The sequence below is a fragment of the Coptis chinensis genome, chromosome 2 (genome assembly GCF_015680905.1).
Source record: "Coptis chinensis isolate HL-2020 chromosome 2, ASM1568090v1, whole genome shotgun sequence".
NCBI classification, from domain to species: domain Eukaryota; kingdom Viridiplantae; phylum Streptophyta; class Magnoliopsida; order Ranunculales; family Ranunculaceae; genus Coptis; species Coptis chinensis.
In genome coordinates, this window is record NC_141457.1 from 64,560,096 (window position 1) to 64,579,398 (window position 19,303).

The following is a 19,303-nucleotide window of genomic DNA, read 5'->3' on the forward strand; positions in this document are numbered from 1 at the left end:
TTTTTCAGTTGAGAGAGAAGAGACTTGTTTTTAAATTAAGTTATGGAGCCTAGGAATGATATCTTGTGTTTTGATTATTAGATCCTTGAAATAAATAGCGCATTTCTGCCAATTTTGACATGTGTATTGAATGAGGAAAAATGAGCCCTTCGCAGACTATATGTCCAAATTAACTTGGGGGCAAAATGAGCTGCCCCCACCAGGCTTCACAGCTGACAAGACAGCGGGGGGGAATGAGCCCTTCGCGGACTATATGTCCAAATTAACCTGGGGGCAATGTGAGTTGCTCCCACAAGGCTTCACAGTTGAACAAGGAAAGTGGGGGGGATGAGCCCTTCGCATACTAGATGTCCAAATCAACTTGGGGGCAAAATGAGTTGCCCCCACCAGGCTTCACAGTCGACAAAAGAGCAGGGGGGAGGAGCCTTTCACGGACTAGATGTCCAAGGGAGAGGGGGTGGATGAGCATTTCATGGACTAAATGTCCGAATCAACCTGGGGGCAAAGTGAGTTGCCCCACAAGGCTTCACAGCTGACCAAAGAAAGCGGGGGGGATGAGCATTTCGCAGACTAGATCTCCAAATCAACTTGGAGGCAAAATGAGCTGCCCCCACAAGGTTTCACAGCTAACAAGAAAGCGGGGGGGGGGGGATCAACCTGGGGGCAAAGTGAGTTGCCCCACAAGGCTTCACAGCTGACCAAAGAAAGCGGGGGGGATGAGCATTTCGCAGACTAGATGTCCAAATCAACTTGGAGGCAAAATGAGCTGCCCCCACAAGGTTTCACAGCTAACAAGAAAGCGGGGGGGGGGGATGAACCCTTCATGGACTAGATGGGTAAATCAAAGTAGAGGGAAATTGAGATGCCCCCACAAGACTTCATAGATACCCAAAAGATTCAAAGTGAAGTAATTGGAAGTAAGGCGGTGTTACGACCGCCCACACGGCTAATGAAGTTGTAATCACAATTTATGAAACTGGGGGTGGGGAGTAAATATTGAAAGGCAAAATGGATTTGTGTTAATGACCTGCTGGGCATACCCAGAAACCAGGCTAAAGTGTAAATATATAAACACAGAAGAGCTAAATTCAGAGTATGTGAACTTCTAAAGAACAACTAAGTATGACAGCACAAAAGTACAAATTTCATAAATACAAAGTTCAGGGCGTCAATGTTGTCCCTCGGTCGTGTCCTTCTGGAAGGAATCCTCAGCCACGTCCATAGTTGTGGTAAGATCATCAACCAATTCAATTAGGGAAGTGACCGCATGGGGAGAAGCTAGGGGTATCACTGGTGTAGCAGCCTCGGGTGTTGGACCAGAAGTTTGAGTGTCATGAACTAGATCGAGAATGGGAAGTAGACGACCGACCGTAGTGAGTTCTTCAAGCTGTTGCTTAAGCTCACGAGCAATTTTCTTCTCAGCTAGGCTCCGAAATCGGTCCGCAGCATCCTTCACAGCCTTGTCCACAGCAGCTTGAGTGGCAAGTTTATCCGCCTCCTTCTGGCTCTCAAGTTTGGAAGCGATCCCCGCTATATAGTCGCGGTGCTTGTCCTCAGCTTGCTGGAGAGCTTTTTGGGCCTTCACCACCACGATCCAAAGATCATCCCTATCCTTCTCCAACTTGGCATGTTTGGCTTTCCAACCATCAGGACCATTAATCTCCTTTTTCATGACCTCTAGAGCTTCCAAGGTGTTGGTCAGTCCGCGCACCACATAACCGACGTCCAGACTCAACTGAAGAAAAATATTTGTTAAAAAGGGATATAAGGAAAAAAAAATGAGAAAGAGGAAAGAAGAGAACACCGTTTCTCAGCCAGTGTAGATGGATGCTCTGTGAGAGGCAAATGAGCCAGAGTCGTCGTATGCTTGGTCTCTAGGAATATGAGAGCTGAAGAATAAGGAAGCCGCGACAGCTGGGTTATCTAGGGCTGAATCACAAGTAGTTACATCGCGATCTCTGGCCTTGAATTCGGGGTGCCAGTTTTCGGTGACACCAGAAGAAAGAGAGCCAGAGGAGTGGGGGTCTTTCCCAAGACGGCGAGCTGGAGCCAAGGACCTCATTGAATCAACATGTGCTTCAGAGGGGACTGGAGGCGCGGTCCTGGCCTTTTTTGCTGGAAGGCCCTTGGCCGCAACTTTAACGGGCTCATCACTGTCTGAGTCGCTTGCCCATAGTTTGAGTTTGTTGGTGACCATGGTAGCCGCAGGAACAGGAGAGGAAGGGTGAGCAAAATCATCTTCCCAGTCTACTAAACCAGAATACGAAGAGGGGGCGGTATCTGGAGTGGTAGTTTGGGATTGAGTGTGGGATTGAGCGGCGACAGCCTGCGAGTAGTAGATCTTGGTGGTGTATCCGAACGACTTGTAGGCTTTGCATTTTCTTTTGGGAGGTGGGGAGGATTTGGGCTTTCGTTCTTTTGGGGGTGGCAGACGATAGAGGGGACCTTGGTATTTACCTATGTCCTTGAGAGAAGGGTCAAGCAAAAGAGGGTTGGCTTTTTCGGGGTCTATACCGAGAACCTCACACTGATTACTCTCTAGATCGTGGATCCCTTGGAAATTTTCAGAGAAAATGCCGGCGTAGAGTTGAGATCGCGAATCTGGTTTCCAGCCTGGGTCACAGAAAGAAAGACAAATTAAAAAAACAAAGTTACACAGAAGTACTGCGAATCAAATGCTTTTACTCACCACTTTTAAGGAAATTGAGGTGCCTTAGAGAAACTTTTGAAGGAAGGTGCGTGGAAATAAAACTTCTAGACACATACAATGGATAGTAGTGCCACACCTTATCAGAAGTTGTAATGCGGAAGACAAAAGACTTCTTCCACAGACGAGTACAGAAAGACAGATACCCTACACTTCAGAATTTGGTGCTCTTTTCAACATAATAGTGAGTGATTATGTCGCGGAGTTAGATTTTAGGAGTGTGGGTTTTGTTGTAATGGTTAGCGGCGTACATAACACGCTAGAAGTTACATATACCTTGACATGGCGGCATGTTGAAATGATTGCATACCTCGATATCGAGAAGAGTCAAGGGAAACCGCAAACCCACCATTATCTGGCCTACAGCAGAGACAAGACAACCGGGTCGCGGTGGTACCAAGTGTGGAAAGTGGGCGATGCCAGACACGTGCTCTAATACCACGTCACCCGGGATGCCATAAGCAGCTTTAACTGCTTCTAAATTAGGTCTGCGGTAATAGGAGGGGGGAGGAGGAAAAGAAGCTTTCCTCCCTTAAGTAGATGGTACGGCGGCTGGACTGGCGAAGTCAAAAGCCGGGGATTCCGATCTATCAGTGGTGTGGTTGCTAGATCTGGAGGTAGAGGACTCAGATCCATCGGATCTGGTGGCAGAGGTATCCCCCGATCCCGATCCCGACATGGCAAAATATACACAAAGTTTGGAAATTTGAAGCAAAGGGAAAGAATAACAGCTACGAGAGGGGAGAAAAATGCGGAACAGTATCGAAAAATGTGTATAGAAATTAAATGATGGGAAGAAAGAAGGTGAAGAACGAACCTATGATGCAAGGTAGCCAAGGCACGGAGTAACGGGGAGGGAACTTGAACGGTGCTGAAAGGATCCTCGAGGTTGAAGAATGAACCTATGATGCAAGTTAGCCAAGGCACGGAGTAACGGGGAGGGAACTTGAATGGTGCTGGAAGGATCCTCGAGGTTGAAGAACAATGGAGAAGAAGTTGAAGAAGTGGAAGAAGTTGAAGGAGCTAAAAGGGGAAGATGAAAATGAACTGAGGGTTTTGGGTTTTGAGGAAATGAGAAGTTTGAGCGGGATTTGAAGCAATAGGGTTAAAAGAGTAATTGCTAGGAAAAGAACCAAGGGAAATAGGACAAGTGGGTTCTCGAAATTCTAAAAGCCAAGTTCAGATACGCATGCGTTAGGCCTATGTGGCAATAAAGATGGAACACGTTCCACAAAAGAGATGGAGCAGTTTAAAATAATAGGCATATACCGCGAATGGAGAAAGCTGGTTCTCGACCCCATTACCTGTCCGCGAACCATTAATCGGACCGAGAGATGGCATCTGTAGTGGTCATATTCGTGACATAGGAGATTATTGGTAGTGGGTGGACCAGATGCGAGATAGTGAAGAAAGGACATGCTACAGCGGATCAAGTCTGCGAAACCCTAATTGTCAGGAACTACCGAGAATACCGAGGACACACGTGGAAAGAGTGAAGACGTAGGATGAAGGAAAGATCAACGAACAGGAAAAGAGGAGAAGTTGGAGAGAGGAGAGGTTATAAAGAGAGAGAAAAAAAAAAGAAGAAAAGGAGGTGAAAAGAAAAAAGGAGACCGAGAGAAGAGAAAGGAGAGAAAATAACGTCTTAGACAAGAAAGTTCATAGGTTGTAATTTTTGAGTATACAGCTACAATTATAAATCCTAATTACTTAAACTATACTAAACTAAAGAAAGGAGAGAGAGAGAGAGCTAAAGTATTCTAACTAATGGGAGGGAGAGAGAGAGAACCATAATTTACAACTAAACTAAATAGTGGAGTAGCCAAGTTTTGTTTAGCCTTAACCCTCTTTATATAGGAGAGGGTTAGGTTTATAATTTCGTGCATGGGCGTCGGAGCTGTGTTTGGGGCCACTAAATCAAGCCCAAAACCTAATTACTTAAGTCCAAAAAGGGTTTCTCTGTGGAAATTTACTGCAACATTCTTTTCGTCCATTTTACTACTCTGATTGGATCAAGACTTAGATGATTAGAAATCGCTTTCCGAGCTGGTCGTTTTGACATATAATAGGCCCAATTCCAAGGTCTGAGTCCAAAGATACGGCCTACGAAAGTTCTGTTGACTTTTCTACTTTTTTTCTACCAGCATTGACTTTGACTTTTCAGCTTTGACTAGGCTTTAAAAATGTCTTTTCTCCTTGAAACTTGAGCTTTGATCATATAATTTCTCTAGCATTCAATTTGACTCATTTCTCTTACAAAAGTGACATATTTATTCACATAATTGATTTCAAGACCTGAAATACACAAAAACACGTAAACATTACTAACTTTTATTTATTATAAACATAATTGGCCTAAATATAATACTATAAAGGGGTTGAAACTACATTTTTGGGCTCTTATCACATTCAAATCACACTTTTTAGCAGCTGTTAAGTTCGGAATACAGACGGCAAAACTATTAAATTGCAACAGACGGCAGAAACTATGCTGTCTGTATAGGGCAGTTACTAAAAACATGAATGTCTTTCTTTTCTCCATTTCTCTCTTCTCTCTCACATCTCTTCCCTCTTAATCTCGTTACATCCTCTCTCTCACCTCAATTTCTATTAGATTATTTTGATATGCATTCACCAGGTATGAATTATTACAACTTTGAAATTCGATTTTATTGAGTTTATTTTGATTGATTGTGAGTTATTTTGATTGTGAGGTTATTTCGATTAGTTTAATGTTGAATTGTTTGTTGAATTAGAATGTTGGAATTGATGTTTTAAAATGTTAGTTTGAAATTGTGCATTTTGTTTAAATTGAAGTTATAAAGATGATATTGTTGAATGAATTGCAGGTGCCACGTAAAATGAGTAACAAAGGTAAATGATTTTTCAGTCGAAAATCAGTTAGTAGATTGACACAAGAGTCGACGTTAGCGCTAAACGTCGATGAGGATGAAAGCTTCAATGAAGTCTATAATTTGCAAAACCCTCTAGTAATTGAATTTCTAGACCCAGTCGATCCACTAACACATGCTACATTGGCTAAAAACCATGAAACTCACATCTCTCATCGTGTAAATATGGTAAGCATTTTATCATTAAATTTGATTTCTTTAATATCATAATTTGTATTTTCTTTAATTTTAATGAATAAATATTTAGGGAGGGGGGTGATGAAATTACAGTGTTGTTGAGCATCCGTGAACAATTAGTGGAAGGTAATGGTTGCCAAAAGAGATTGTTTTGAAAGCATAAGAAATTAAATTTTACAATCTCTATTTGGGTCATTGTTTCGATGTGGTTATCAAAACGCTAACCGTGGTTTGATATACGCTTTGATCGAACGGTGGTGGGACACAATTCACACTTTCCACTTTCCACAAGGCGAGATAGGCATCACTCTAATGGATGTTACTATGCTCACGGGAATGAGCGTAGGAAGGGAAAAGGTCGTTACATTTGGAGAAAGTCAATTCGCGACTTTTGATTATGCACAGCAAAAATGGCCGAATATAAGGCCGGAGCATTGGGCTAAAGGGGGTATCAAACCCTCCTTTTTTGTGAATGAGTTCATGGAGAAGACGAAAGAGAGTGACGAAGGTTGGTGCCCGACGGGTAGAGATCGAGAGAGATATTTGAGAGCATTCTATTTTTACTTAATCACGTAGTGTTTCTTCCCCACGGGTGATAGTTCACTAGGATTAGGTTGGATAGAGTGTTTGGTTTGGTTAGATTACATGCATCAGTATGATTGGGGTGGTGCTATGTTTGGAGTTTTGATTTACGTGTTGGATCAAGTGTGCCTAGTCACAGCTAATGTTGTGGATGGTCAATGTGGTGGCTTCACCCCTCTTTTACAAGTAAGTTTTAAATTTTTAGTATTATAATTTTTAAATTATGTACAAGTTTGATTTTGATATTTGTTTTTATGATAGTATTGGTGGCATAAGTACGTACCTACCATGGCTCATCTTCTGAGACCGAACATGGACCGGTCATATCATCCCACGGATTAGAGCATGGATGAATGACTTTAAAGATCGCCGAACTGGTCAAGGACGCCACAACATTCACTTAGATCGTAACCAACTCGAGACTAGGTCAGTATTGGCGATACAGTGAACACCATGGTTTCATACTCGATATATGGAATTAAATGTTGATGATGTGGAGGGAGATACTATGGATGATGTTTGGTTACGTGAGGCGATTTACCGTGTATGTTGTTCGTATAATCTTATAATGCGTTGAATCGTCTTTGAGCTTGGAGGTATCATCGTGTGGTACCTGGGCGATAGGTGTTGGCACCAAATCGTTGGGACACCTTTCATCCCACACCCTCCTCCAAAGAATATGTGCTCATTGGGAAGAGCCAGTCAGTGGAGGTCCTCTCTTAGAATGCATGAAGACTTGTGGCCACAAGCTTCTTTATATTTAGATGTGAATGGTAACTACGATAGTTACTGGGATCGCATCTCAAGGGGTCCTATATTACCTGCTAACATGTACAAAGCTGCTAACAAAGACTTTGTAGGACATAAGGCTATTAGAAGTGATTTGTGTATCCCACACTCTGTTAAGCCTTACTCTTCATCTCAAGGTCCTTACGAGTCTTTTGTTCCAGCTCCTTCCGATCTGGATAACCCATGGAGGTTTGGCATAGTTATATCTCAAGGAATGCATGTCCCCATACCTATACCTCATATTGATCAAAGTTATCTTCCAAACCTTGTCCCGGATTTTGACACTCTAGATGAGGTTAGTATTTGGTTTATATTTTGAAACTGGAATTATATTTGGTTTATATATAGTGATGATTTTTCTTAAAGTTATTGATTTTTTTGTTGGCTACACTTAGAGCGCGATATGCCGAGTCGCAGCTAATAATGCATGGGATGCACGATTCGTTTATGACTACAACCGACGAATACTATCATTATTTGGTAGCTGAGCGAGAAGAGAAGAAAAGGACACATGATAGAGTCGCGAAGTTAGAAGCGCAGGTGCTAGAACTGACATTGCGAGAATCACGGCAAGCGAGTAAATAAAAAAATAGGCAATCTGGCGAGGGTTCAAATGGAAATTAGTTTAGAATTTGTTTTTATGTGTGTTTTGATTTACTTTTATGGATTTTGTTTAATTGAATGAATTGAATCATATTTGTTTAATGAATGAATTTTGTTTAGTTGAATCATATGTGTGGATTGTTGTCTCTATTGTATGAACGAAATGGATTGGAATGGAATGAAGTTAATGGAATGAAGTGGAGTGAGTTTGTATATGAAAAGAAGAATGAGATTTGTCAGTTTTTGCGTCTGGCAGGTACAGACGGCAGAGTTTATGTCGTCCGTCCATTTAATTAAAACGGGATATGGACAGCATAGTTTCTACCATATGTACATAAATAACCAACAGACGACAGAAACTATGTCGTCCATCTCCCAGAACTTATTATGGTAGCTACTAGCAAAGGTCTTAACTTTGGCTGGGTTTTTTACTCCTTCCAAATTTAAGACCCTTTTAGCAGCCCCATTGGAATGACATTTTTGTGTTTGGGGTGCTATATTTGCCATTAGCAACCCATATAGCCCCCCATTGGACTTGCTCTTAGAATGTTAAAAGTTAGTGTATTTTAGGCTTTGGTCCTCCTAAATCGTTTTGACTAATAGTCAACCAAACCACAAATACCAATTATTTAGGAGGACCAAAACCTAAAAACTAAAAGCATGTCATGTAGTAGGAACCATGATTCACAATGAAGTTGTCAATCATTTATAAGAACTGAATGTGTGTTATCTTTTTTACCTAGTACAAATCCTGATCTTATTAGTAAAGTTGTTTCAATTATGGAAAAATCCTTTTATCATTAATATTTTTAGATTGAATCATTAACCTCCAGACAATCATACCAATGCAAGTAGACATGTAATGTCTTCGATAAATATTTAAGTAGGTAGACTAGCCAATCAATGAACTCTCCCTAATACAACTTTAGACGACATATATAACTACTACAGTACAACTAAAGAGATCAATTAAAGGACATAAATATGATAGATAAGTTATGGAACAGATATGAAGTTACTCACAGGTGGAATCAGGGTAAGGCTTTCAGTTGCATGCCCTCTTAAAAGTAATAGGTGTTCATCATTCACCATAATCATTAAGGAAAGTAATGTAAGAACTCACTGCTGCACTGAGTACAGGACGCTTTCTTATATGCACCCTTTGTCTTGTAATATAGCTGAAAATAAGTGAAGAAAGAAACAACTTTCAAGTATAATTCATCATTTTTAAGGTTTTGGTCCTCCTAAATAATTTAAATAATTGGTATTTGGGGTTTGGTCCTCATTAATCGACTTATTAGGCTTTGGTCCTCCTAAATCATTTTGACTAACGACCTACAAATAGTCAACTTGGTTGACTGTTAGTCAAGATGATTTAGGAAGACCAAAGCCTAATAAATCAATTGATGACCAAACTCCAAATACTCATTATTTAGGAGGACCAAAACCTTTCTTTTTTTTTTTTTTTTTGAAACAACTAGGGGTTAAGGGGACCCCAACCTTTATTAATTCAAATTCGCAAGTACAGCTTACCTTCTTTATCCCCTTTGATCAGTTCACTAAGTTTTTGATCCATAGGGGAGATGAAGTACATACATTGATTACAACAAGCATTTCTATGAGTACTACATTTGCTACTAACTCTAGACAAGTAATTAATCTACCACCTAATTCGCTTCCCTAAGGACATGTTGAAATATGACCTTTTCACATTTCGCTAGCTCAACCTCAATTTGAGCAACAAAATTCCTAACATACCATGGAGGTGCTTCCTTCTTGTTCAATACCTGAATCGCTCTATGTGAGTCAGACTGCACTTGTACTCTCTTCAACTGCCTTGTTGTCACGCCTTCTAAGCCTTTAAGAATCCTGAGTAACTCTTGATGAATGATTGAGACTCGTGAAGAGTTCCCACTAAATGCCATGATGATATCACCATTTCGATCCCTTAGTGCTCCCCCATAGCCTGCACTTCCATTTTTCAATGAACCATCTGTACTAAGAGTCAACATGTCCGCGTCAGCTGCCTTCCACTTGACCCACTGTTCATCTCGCTGCTGGAAATTCACATTGATTCCTAACTGTAACAGGACAGTACGAGTAGCTATATCATCCTTTACCTCTTCAAGTGATTTCCCAAAGTACACTTTCATCCCGTTTCAAATTTTATAACCGACCGCATCGCCAGAAGAAGAATCGCTTCCTCTTCAGCCTCCAATTCCTCTCGGTCCAGATGGCTTGAACAGCCGCACAAGTTAATGCCCTCAACACTTCAGACGCCATAGAATTAGGCCTACAGATGCGCATAATGTAGTACCATTCATCATGTGAGTTGTGCACTCTCCCAAGTAATCCCATCGCTTCTTTGAAACTTTGCCACACCAGTTTCGAGAATGAACAGTCAAAGAAAAGGTGTGACGAAACTGCATATCACATAAACAACATCTCGAGGTTCTGATCACTTTCTTCACTCGTAGTCTGTTCTGGGTCAGTAATGAATTAGAGAACAACTGTCATACAGTGAACGAGTGCTTCGGCACAGACAACTTTCCCCACACAATCTTATACCACTTCACTTTACTTCTTACCTTCTTGAGGACAGCATATGTTGATGAAGCTGAATACTTTCCTGAACTCGATAAGGTCCAAACGACTTGATCTTCTGGTAAATATGAGTTAATCTCCGTGTTCATAATCTACTCCTTCACTTCACATTCAGGAAGATCCATAATACGCCTTTCCCAGCGCCCATTCTCAATCACTAAACTAACTAGCGCCTCAAACGGCACTACCTCCGCAAGGACTGATTTAGCAAGAGAATTCAAAAAAAGGGGACCAGAGCACCAAGGGTCGTGCCAGGATCTAGTACCACTACCATTGGCTATGATATGTCTGAAATACTTCCATGTGGTTTCTCGGTTCTTCATGATCCCTCTCCACACCCATGAACAGTCATTTGGAGCTTTCATGGTCCAAAAATGCTTTTGTTTGATGTGATTGTCCCAAGGCCACTTTACCCACAAACAATCAGCCTTTTGGGCCAATTTCACCACCAATCCAGTATGGCGCGCTTTTGTTCCAAACACGTGGATCCACCAATCCAAGGCCTCCCTGTTCTTTATCGAGTCTGAGTGTAAAGTGGCTTGCATGGTGCATTTTCCGTTCCATGCTCGGTCCTGCCCAGATGAACCTGTTGCATATCTTTGCCACTTTGTCAAGAACTGTTCTCGAAAGAACAAATGTAGCTGCCCAAAAGGTTTGGAATGAAGAGAGTATTGACTTCACAAGTTGCACTCTACCCGCTCTGTTCAAATCCTTATTCTTCCAGTTTGAGATTCTACCGGTAATCTTCTCTATAAGTTGCAGACATTCTCGTATCCCAAGTCTAGTAGCTGTGAGAGGTAATCCCAAATAAGTTTCTGGTGGGGTTACCAGAGAGATGTTCATAGCCGCTGCTAGTTCTAGCCCTTCCACTTCACTCATACTCCCAGTCAGGAGAGTTGTCTTCGCATTACTTAGATGGAGCCCTGTAGCTTTAGAGAATGATAGCAAGATGTCCTTGGTAGCCATAATGGATTCCATGTTACCTTCACAGAACAGGAGTACATCATCCGCAAAGCAAAGGTGAGATATGGCTAGCTTCTTACACTTTGAGTGGGCTAAAATTCTTTTCGATTGTAGTCCCTGAAGCAAAAGAGCACTCAGGATTTCCATAACAAGCACAAAGAGGTATGGTGACACAGGTCCCCCTATCTAAGCCCTCTATTCCCTTGAAAGTATCCTTCTAATGACCCATTTACCATCATCGAGTAGAAAGGAGAAGCATAGCACATCTGGAGCCATTCAATGAATAATTTAGGGAACTTGAACTTGTAAAGGATAGCTTCAAGTGCTTGCCAAGAAACTGAATCATAGGCTTTCTGGATGTCCAGCTTTATCGCGCATCTTTTCTGCCCATTCTTTCTTGAGTACCCTCTCAGAAGCTCATGCGCCAAGAGAAGGTTATCCTGAATAGATCTTCCAGGAACAAATGCAGATTGGGAGCATGAAACCAACGATGAAATACAACTCTTCATCCTGTTTGTTAGTACTTTGGAGATGCATTTATACACAATGTTACAACATGCAATAGGCCTAAGAGAATAAACATGAGTGGCATTTTTCATTTTAAGAATAATACTAAAAAATGTAGAGTTTATACCTGCTGTAATCTGCTTATGGCTAAAAATGTACTTTATAGCTTTAATGAAATCCTTTCCAACGGTATCCCAACTTTTCTTGAAAAAACAAGCACTAAATCCATCCGGACCTGGGGCCTTATTATCCTCCATTTCAAAGAGTGTTTCCTTGATCTCCGTATCACTAATCGGGGCAACTAAGAACTGGCTAGTACCATGATTTACCTCAGCCACTTGTACACCATTCAGAAATTCAATATCACAGTATGCCGAAGAAGTCACCCCAAGCAAATCTTTGTAATATTCTATGAAAGCTTCCGCCACTGGATTTTTTCCTTCTCTACTAGTACCTTGCACATCAGTGATACTCCATACATGGTTTCTGGTCTGTTTCTCCTTTAGAGTATTGAAGAAAAATGCACTACACTTATCCCCAAAGCTTAGCCTATCAATATCAGTTTTTTGGTACAGCTCTGCTTCCTCCAGTTTAATTAAGAGACATAACTTCTCCCTTAAACTGTACTCCTATACACTAAGAGAAATATTTAGAGAGCTTGGTTAAGCCTTTCTTGAATCTCTCTCAATTCTGTACTTGTTTCCGCCACTAGCCTCTGAGTGTCATTTCGAAAGGATCTTGCCCAACCCTTTAACAAACCTTTTAAACTTTTGAGCTTTCACGATAACATGAAAGGAGGGCTCCCATGATCAGCTATATCCCAGCTTATTTTAACAGTAGGCACAAAATCCTGGTGCAAAGTCCAAACATTACAGAATCAAAAAGGAGGATTCCATCTATCTATCGCCAAAAAGGTCATAACCACCGGGCAATGATGAGAAAGACCATGAGTGAGAAACTCAACCTTAGTTGCTAAAGGAATAGAAGTCCAAGTAGCATTTATCAGACATCTATCGATCTTTGACCACTTCCTGATGCTATCTCCACCACTATTCCATGTATAAAAGCTACCATAAGTTGTATGATCAAATAGACCTGCTACATTTAGGCAGCTTGCAAAAGGCAGAGTTTCCCTTGGGTGAACAGCTCTGTCGCCTGCCCTCTCAAAGGAAAAGATAACATTGTTAAAGTCTCCCATCACACACCAAGGTCTTTGGGTTCCCACACTTATCGCCTTCAACTCTTCCCACAAAAGAAGCATATCTTGACTTTTGTTACTCGCATAGATAACAGTTACGGAGAAACAAAACCCATGTTGTAAACTGGCGACCTTGTAGTGGATGAACTGTGCTCCTTCCACTTCTCTCTGTACATTCAAAATATTAGTATCCCATGTAAGCCATACTCTTCCATGTTCATCACTCGAGTAATTATGTATGACTGCCCATGATAGGCATACCAGACTGGCAATATTGATATACTTCTCCATATTTACCTTCATTTCCAAAAGACCCATGCAACTGATCCTGTTATCCGTAAGAAACCTATTCAAATTCCTCACTTTAGTGGTATCATTTAACCCCCTAACATTCCAACTACACACTCTTATCATTGGGAAAAAAAATAATGTTTAGTGACCTCGTCGTTTACCACGACCTTTGGTCCTGCCCCTACCTCTCTTCCCAGAGGCTATTTGCTGTTCAGTGTTCTTTTTCTTTTGTGCTCTAGTTTGGACTGATGAACTTTCTATAATCCTACTCAGTGGATTAAGCGTGGGCTGGCTGTCACTGAACAACTCAGGTTCTGCATCTGATAAGGCATATGATAAGTCATCATCTTCCATGTCAGCCAACTCCTCAAAGATATTTCTCGCAGCTATAAACTCACTAGCTGCCGGATGTTCAGTTTTGCAAAGAGGGATAGGGGGTGTTTGCACTACAAAGTTAAGGTTTAGCTTGAATACTTTTGTACTTCTTTAAGAGAAATTTCTGATACCTCATTTTCTACAAATTCACAATATGAGAAATCACAATCTCAATTTCTTTTCAAATTCACGATAATGAAAACTAAATTGAGAAATAACAAATTTGATATAAAAAGGTATATACAGTATTTTAAAAAAGTAAATAAGGCATGATTGGGTTTTTCTCGCAACTAAGCGAAACCGAAACCTTTATTTCACACTTCAGAAAACCGGGTGGGCTTTAGTCGTAATTGCCAAAGTCAATGGGTTTTAAGTTAATAAAGACCAGAATCATGGTTTTTACGTGAGTTTTATGTTAAAATTTAGGGTGTACTTGGGTCGTCAGCGTAAAGTAAAGTCAACTCAGGTCAAGTCTAGTCATTGCTGGCAAAATGGCTCGAGTGCCTCTCAATTCCCATTGTCGTTTGATGGAAGAAGAAAATAGGAGTATCCTGAAAGATGTTTTCGGCGAATCATCATCATCTGAAAGTGACGAAAGCATTAATAATAAGTGGGAAGAGGTGAAAGAAATTAAAGGCTTGTGGCTGTGCAGAGATTTCCTCTCTTTGAACCAGCAATCTTCCTTGCTGTTCTCAATCCAAAACGGTATGTTTCTTTGATATGAGGAAAAATGGTAACGGATGATAACTTAACTTTAATAAATTATCTGTACAACTGTCTTTTATTTTTTATTTCAGTTCAGTTTGTTTTGGTTTCTTCGCCAACTAATGTCATCTGGCTTAGTTAGGACTTTGGAGAGACATTCTTCTTCTTATCCAAAGTTCATATGGTTCCTTTCTATCTGCTTAAGTCTGTGTGTGCAGATAGAAAGGAGTGGTGCTTTTTTCTTCTTTTTTACCTGTTTGCCTTTCATTCCTGGCTTTGCACGATTTTAAAATGCATGCATAATAACATTTCAGTTCTTAAGAATGTTGTAGTCCGATTTCAAAGACACAATATTGTAGTACTAATGCTTATAATTGTCACCGGTTGGTTTATAATGTAGTCCCCATTTATTATTATTTTTTTGTGGACATTATGTTTTTACAGAAGGATGGTTCACTGAAGCCTCTCAAAACCAGGTAAAGTGTTTCTTATATCTCTCTATTTGTATCACATAGAAAGGAATTTACTATATCTAAAATTTTAAAATCAAACCTGGGAGGAGTTTGGAATAAAGCAACACGAATCTGTTTTTTTTACTTGGTGCTTTAGGCTATGAGGTTTGGAGATCTTCCAGTTTGGGCGACTGAGCTTTCTCATTCCATTTGTGAAGCTGTTATTTATGCTGGAAATGTTTCCTTTTCTGGAGATCCGGAAACCTTTGATCTAAATGAAGAAGAAGTCTGCTCGATGCCATCAAATCTGGTGTTTCGAGAACCACTCTTTGACCAATTAATTGTTAATGTATATCAACCAGGTGAGGTGCGCTATTACTCATTGTTAAAAACTCCTACTATATTTCCAATGTCTCCATATGTATGTCTTACCATTATCCTTTTGAAGTGGGTAGTAACAATAAGAGTTATGACAAGCACAAACAACCAAGAATTCCTAAACCATCATCAAAAGAACAAGGGGAATTTTGACTTAACCCCCCAAAACTATGTAGCGTATTGACTAAACCCCCCATTTTTAAAATCATTTGAGTTTGTCCCCACTCCATCAATTTTGTGTGTAACAGACGTTGGTATTTTATATATTGACCATTTTGCCCTTTCTAAAAAAAAAAGAAACATTTTTTTTTTCTTTTTTTTTTCGTTAAAACAAATCAAGTTTGAGGTTTTTACTATTAATTAGTGTAAACCCCCCAAACGTCAATATGCTATTTGCATAAACCCCCCAATTTTTCAGTTAACAGTAAACGAAGAAATTGATCACACCCATGTCTCCCAATTCTCTTCTTGTTCTGCTCAAGGGGAAAATTCGTAATTATAGTCTCTATCAATTCTCTTTGTTCAGTTTCTGTAACTACCATGGAACTTGTTGAGGATAATTTCCTTGTGGAACGAGATAGGCCTGGAATTGATTTTTTCGCGTAAATGATTTGCGAGTTTTCCACTATTTCAGAACTCAGATCTTGAGCTTTCATTGCAGAAATCAAGCGTTTATACAACGGTAAGCTTAACAATGCTAGATCTTCAAACCATGAATCAGCACTCTTCTTGCGGCGAGCCCCAGTATCGATTCCATTCCATAAGATCTGATTCGCCTCGCTAGACCCTTTGTTAATCGGCCATCCGAAGAGGGATGGATCAGTTGAAGATGCTCTTGCAGCAATGGAATCGATCAACCTTTGAGGAATGTCTATAGTTTCTGCTAGAGACATTATTGCCTCGCAAGATTTGAGCGTCGTTACGGATTCTTTCACACTTTTGAGGACTGATTGTGTGAGGAATGTTTCAGTTCTGGATATGAGATTGTTTTCTGAATAGTCTTCTGCCATTTCTAAAAACTCTCCGGTGCAACGGAGTGGTACTACATTTGAGGATGTTAGCTCAAATTTTACGCCGTAACAGAACTTCGCAGCGAACTCAAATGTTTCTGAACTGCCTGGGAAATCTTGTAGAGTGATGTGCAGTTCAATTTCATTGTCTTTGACTTCCTCTTCTCCTTGTTGTTGTGCTGTCGAAAGGTGCCGGCTCCCTTCTTACTGAAGGAAGTGATTGATCACCCGACTTGGTCAACCTTGACTTCTCAGATGATAGCGCTGAAGTTCTTCAAGAGCAGTCCTGCGGTTGTACTGACTTCCAAGAAACCTTTTAAAGGTGGTTGTACAGACGAAATCGTTCGATTGTGGATTGGGCTGAAGAGGCAGGATCATTCTATCCAGTTTGCCCCCTGGTAGAAGAAAAAGCATCCAGGAAGAAAGATAAAAACTAGGAAGAAAGATAACTTCTTCAGTTAGCGTGCTTGTTAGAAAGTACTAATATAATTAGAGTCTAATTGCCTCACAGCACTACTTTCTCAGTGGCAACCACCTTATACAAGAAGACGCCGGAAGGAGATCAACTTTTAGGGCTCAGACAAGTCTAGTAGTTTTTAGAATTCATTCCCCATTGTTGACTAAAAGGTGTAAAAACCTGCTACTTCGCGAGTTGTTGGTCTGGAAGGTTATCTTGCCTCCCGTGGAAAAGAGCAGTCATCTTAATAAAATGAGTATAGATTCGTGATAGGATAAAAACAGATCCATTTTCCTTGTCAAGGTCGTCTCACTCAACTTCAGCACCATCTCCATCTCATTAGCCATCATCTTCTTCCTTACCTCCTTCTTCGTTTATTGTTAACTGAAAAATTGGGGGGTTTATGCAAATAACATATTGACGTTTGGGGGTTTACACTAATTAATAGTAAACCTCAAACTTGATTTGTTTTAACGAAACGGAAAAGAAAAAAAAAAAAAAAAAAAAATGTTTTGTTTTTTTTTCCAGAAAGGGCAAAATGGTCAATATGTAAAATACCAACGTCTATTACACACAAAATTGACGGAGTAGGGGGCAAACTCAAATGATTTTAAAAATAGGGGGTTTAGTCAAAACGCTACATAGTTTTGGGGGGTTAAGTCAAAATTCCCCAAAGAACAAAGCAATTCTATTCTCTAGCACTTTGCTACAGATTTTTCACACACAACGAAAACCTCACAAGCAACCTTTAGTTCTCAATCAATAACCTATAAACAAATGGCCTCTTGTACTCCACCCTTTACAATCTGCCAAAAGTAGCTCTGACACTGTTGTGTATGAAAATGAAAAATCTATCTATATTACCCATCACAAAATGGAATACTATATGTCCCCAAGATTAAGCCTATTACATGTGTAGATGTTTTGGTGAATTTGGTAAAAGGAAGAACTATCTGCTTCAAGTGGGTTAGTTGGATGGATACTCCTCTCAAGTTCTGATTTTGGGGATGACTCGAATATGCATTACACATCTATCCCATACAAGTATTTCAAGTTAGGGTAATAGTGTGACGGGTGTAATTTAGTTTCTTTCTTATTTGGTTTTTCTTGTGCATCTGGTAATGGTGAGTATCTCTTAACTTGGGCTTAACATGACAGCATTAATTTAGTTAGACGGCATGATCTATCTATGTTCTGAACTCCATTAAGGCACTGGGATTTTCTTGTCAGTAAGTGTGGCTATCAGTGTAATCTTTTTCCGCCCACCCCCCAAATTCTCTGCATTCTTGCAGTTCAGATTATTTGAAGTCCTTCCTCTCTGAACCAGAAAAAAAAAATGGAACAAAGCAAATGATAAGCAAGCTTGGAGTTATTTAGTAATGGTATAAAGAGAAGTATGTAGGTATTAATTGCATTTGCTGATTAATGTTGAGCGTTTATTATTTTCATTTTTTTTAATTTCTGAATATGTGCAGGGAATATGCGCACATGTGGACCTCATGCGCTTTGAGGATGGAATAGCCATTGTCTCCTTGGAGTCCTCATGTGTCATGCATTTTACCCGAGTTGAAACCGAAGCTAGCAGTATTGAAATTGGAGAAAAGAAAGAATCTGTTTTAAAGACCCCTATTTTACTGACTCCAGGATCTCTTATTCTCATGTTTGGAGAAGCTCGTTACCTTTGGAAGCATGAGATAAATCGCAATGCAGGATTTCAGATGTGGGGAGGGCAAGAGATTCATCAACAAAAAAGAACTTCTGTTACTCTTAGAAGGCTATGCCCGTCTGAGTAAGCATGAGCCATTGACTCTGTCTCTGCTGTTTCTTTCTGTGTTGGCGATCTCAATGTGCATTCTGTCTTATTGCGCGCTGGTTCTGCTTCTGCATCATGTATGGCTATTTCGGATATGCTTCTCACTTCCCAGGCTTTCAGTGAAGAAAATTCTGGTAACTCGTCTGAGTTTGAGATGAGGCTGCTGTCAAATCGATTAGAACAAGCACAATCAATTTCTCCTGTGGTTCATTAATATACAGATGACTAGTGAGATGTTATGAATGTGAAGATTTCCTAGAATTGATATGTTGGAATTTTTCTGCTCTAGTTCTTATTCTTTTGATGAGTATTAAAATTGAAATAGTTGATGGCTTGAAGGGATTAACGAGTTCCTTAGGAAGCGTTGATGGCTTTAAGGAATTAATGAGAGGTCTTCTTTCTGTTTTTATAATAAATTAAGGAGTTGTCGATGCTCCATTTTCTTTGCCTATTCATCCTTTTCTTTACCTATTCATCCGCGACCTCTGTAGGTACTCTTCATAGGCTGATTTCTTTTCTCATTGAACACAGATTTTTAGTTTATTGAAATTGGCATATTTGGATTTGAATCATTTCCATTCCCTTGTCTGAATCCTCATTGTTAGTAAGCATGGTAAGCACACGGAAATCAGCCCCCACTAAAGTACTGGAAAGCATTTTGTTGTTTAAGAATATTTGGACACTTAATATGCCTTTTAAAGGGCGATGTTCTTTATTGTGAATGCTGATTGTTCTCTCTGTGATTCTGGAGTGGAAAATTTAGGTTGTATTTTCATTGAT

General features: G+C 40.1%; 1 protein-coding gene across 1 annotated transcript; it reads left to right on the forward strand.

Annotated features, from left to right (window-relative positions):
- The first annotated feature begins 14,171 nt into the window (after window positions 1-14,171).
- On the forward strand, window positions 14,172-18,972 carry LOC147517158 (2-oxoglutarate (2OG) and Fe(II)-dependent oxygenase superfamily protein). The gene is made up of 4 exons (XM_086589528.1): window positions 14,172-14,413; window positions 14,858-14,889; window positions 15,023-15,232; window positions 18,186-18,972. Exons 1-4 carry the CDS (start codon window positions 14,200-14,202, stop codon window positions 18,501-18,503), a joined length of 774 nt encoding a protein of 257 aa, XP_086445654.1. The 5' UTR covers window positions 14,172-14,199; the 3' UTR covers window positions 18,504-18,972.
- The last annotated feature ends 331 nt before the right edge of the window (window positions 18,973-19,303 follow it).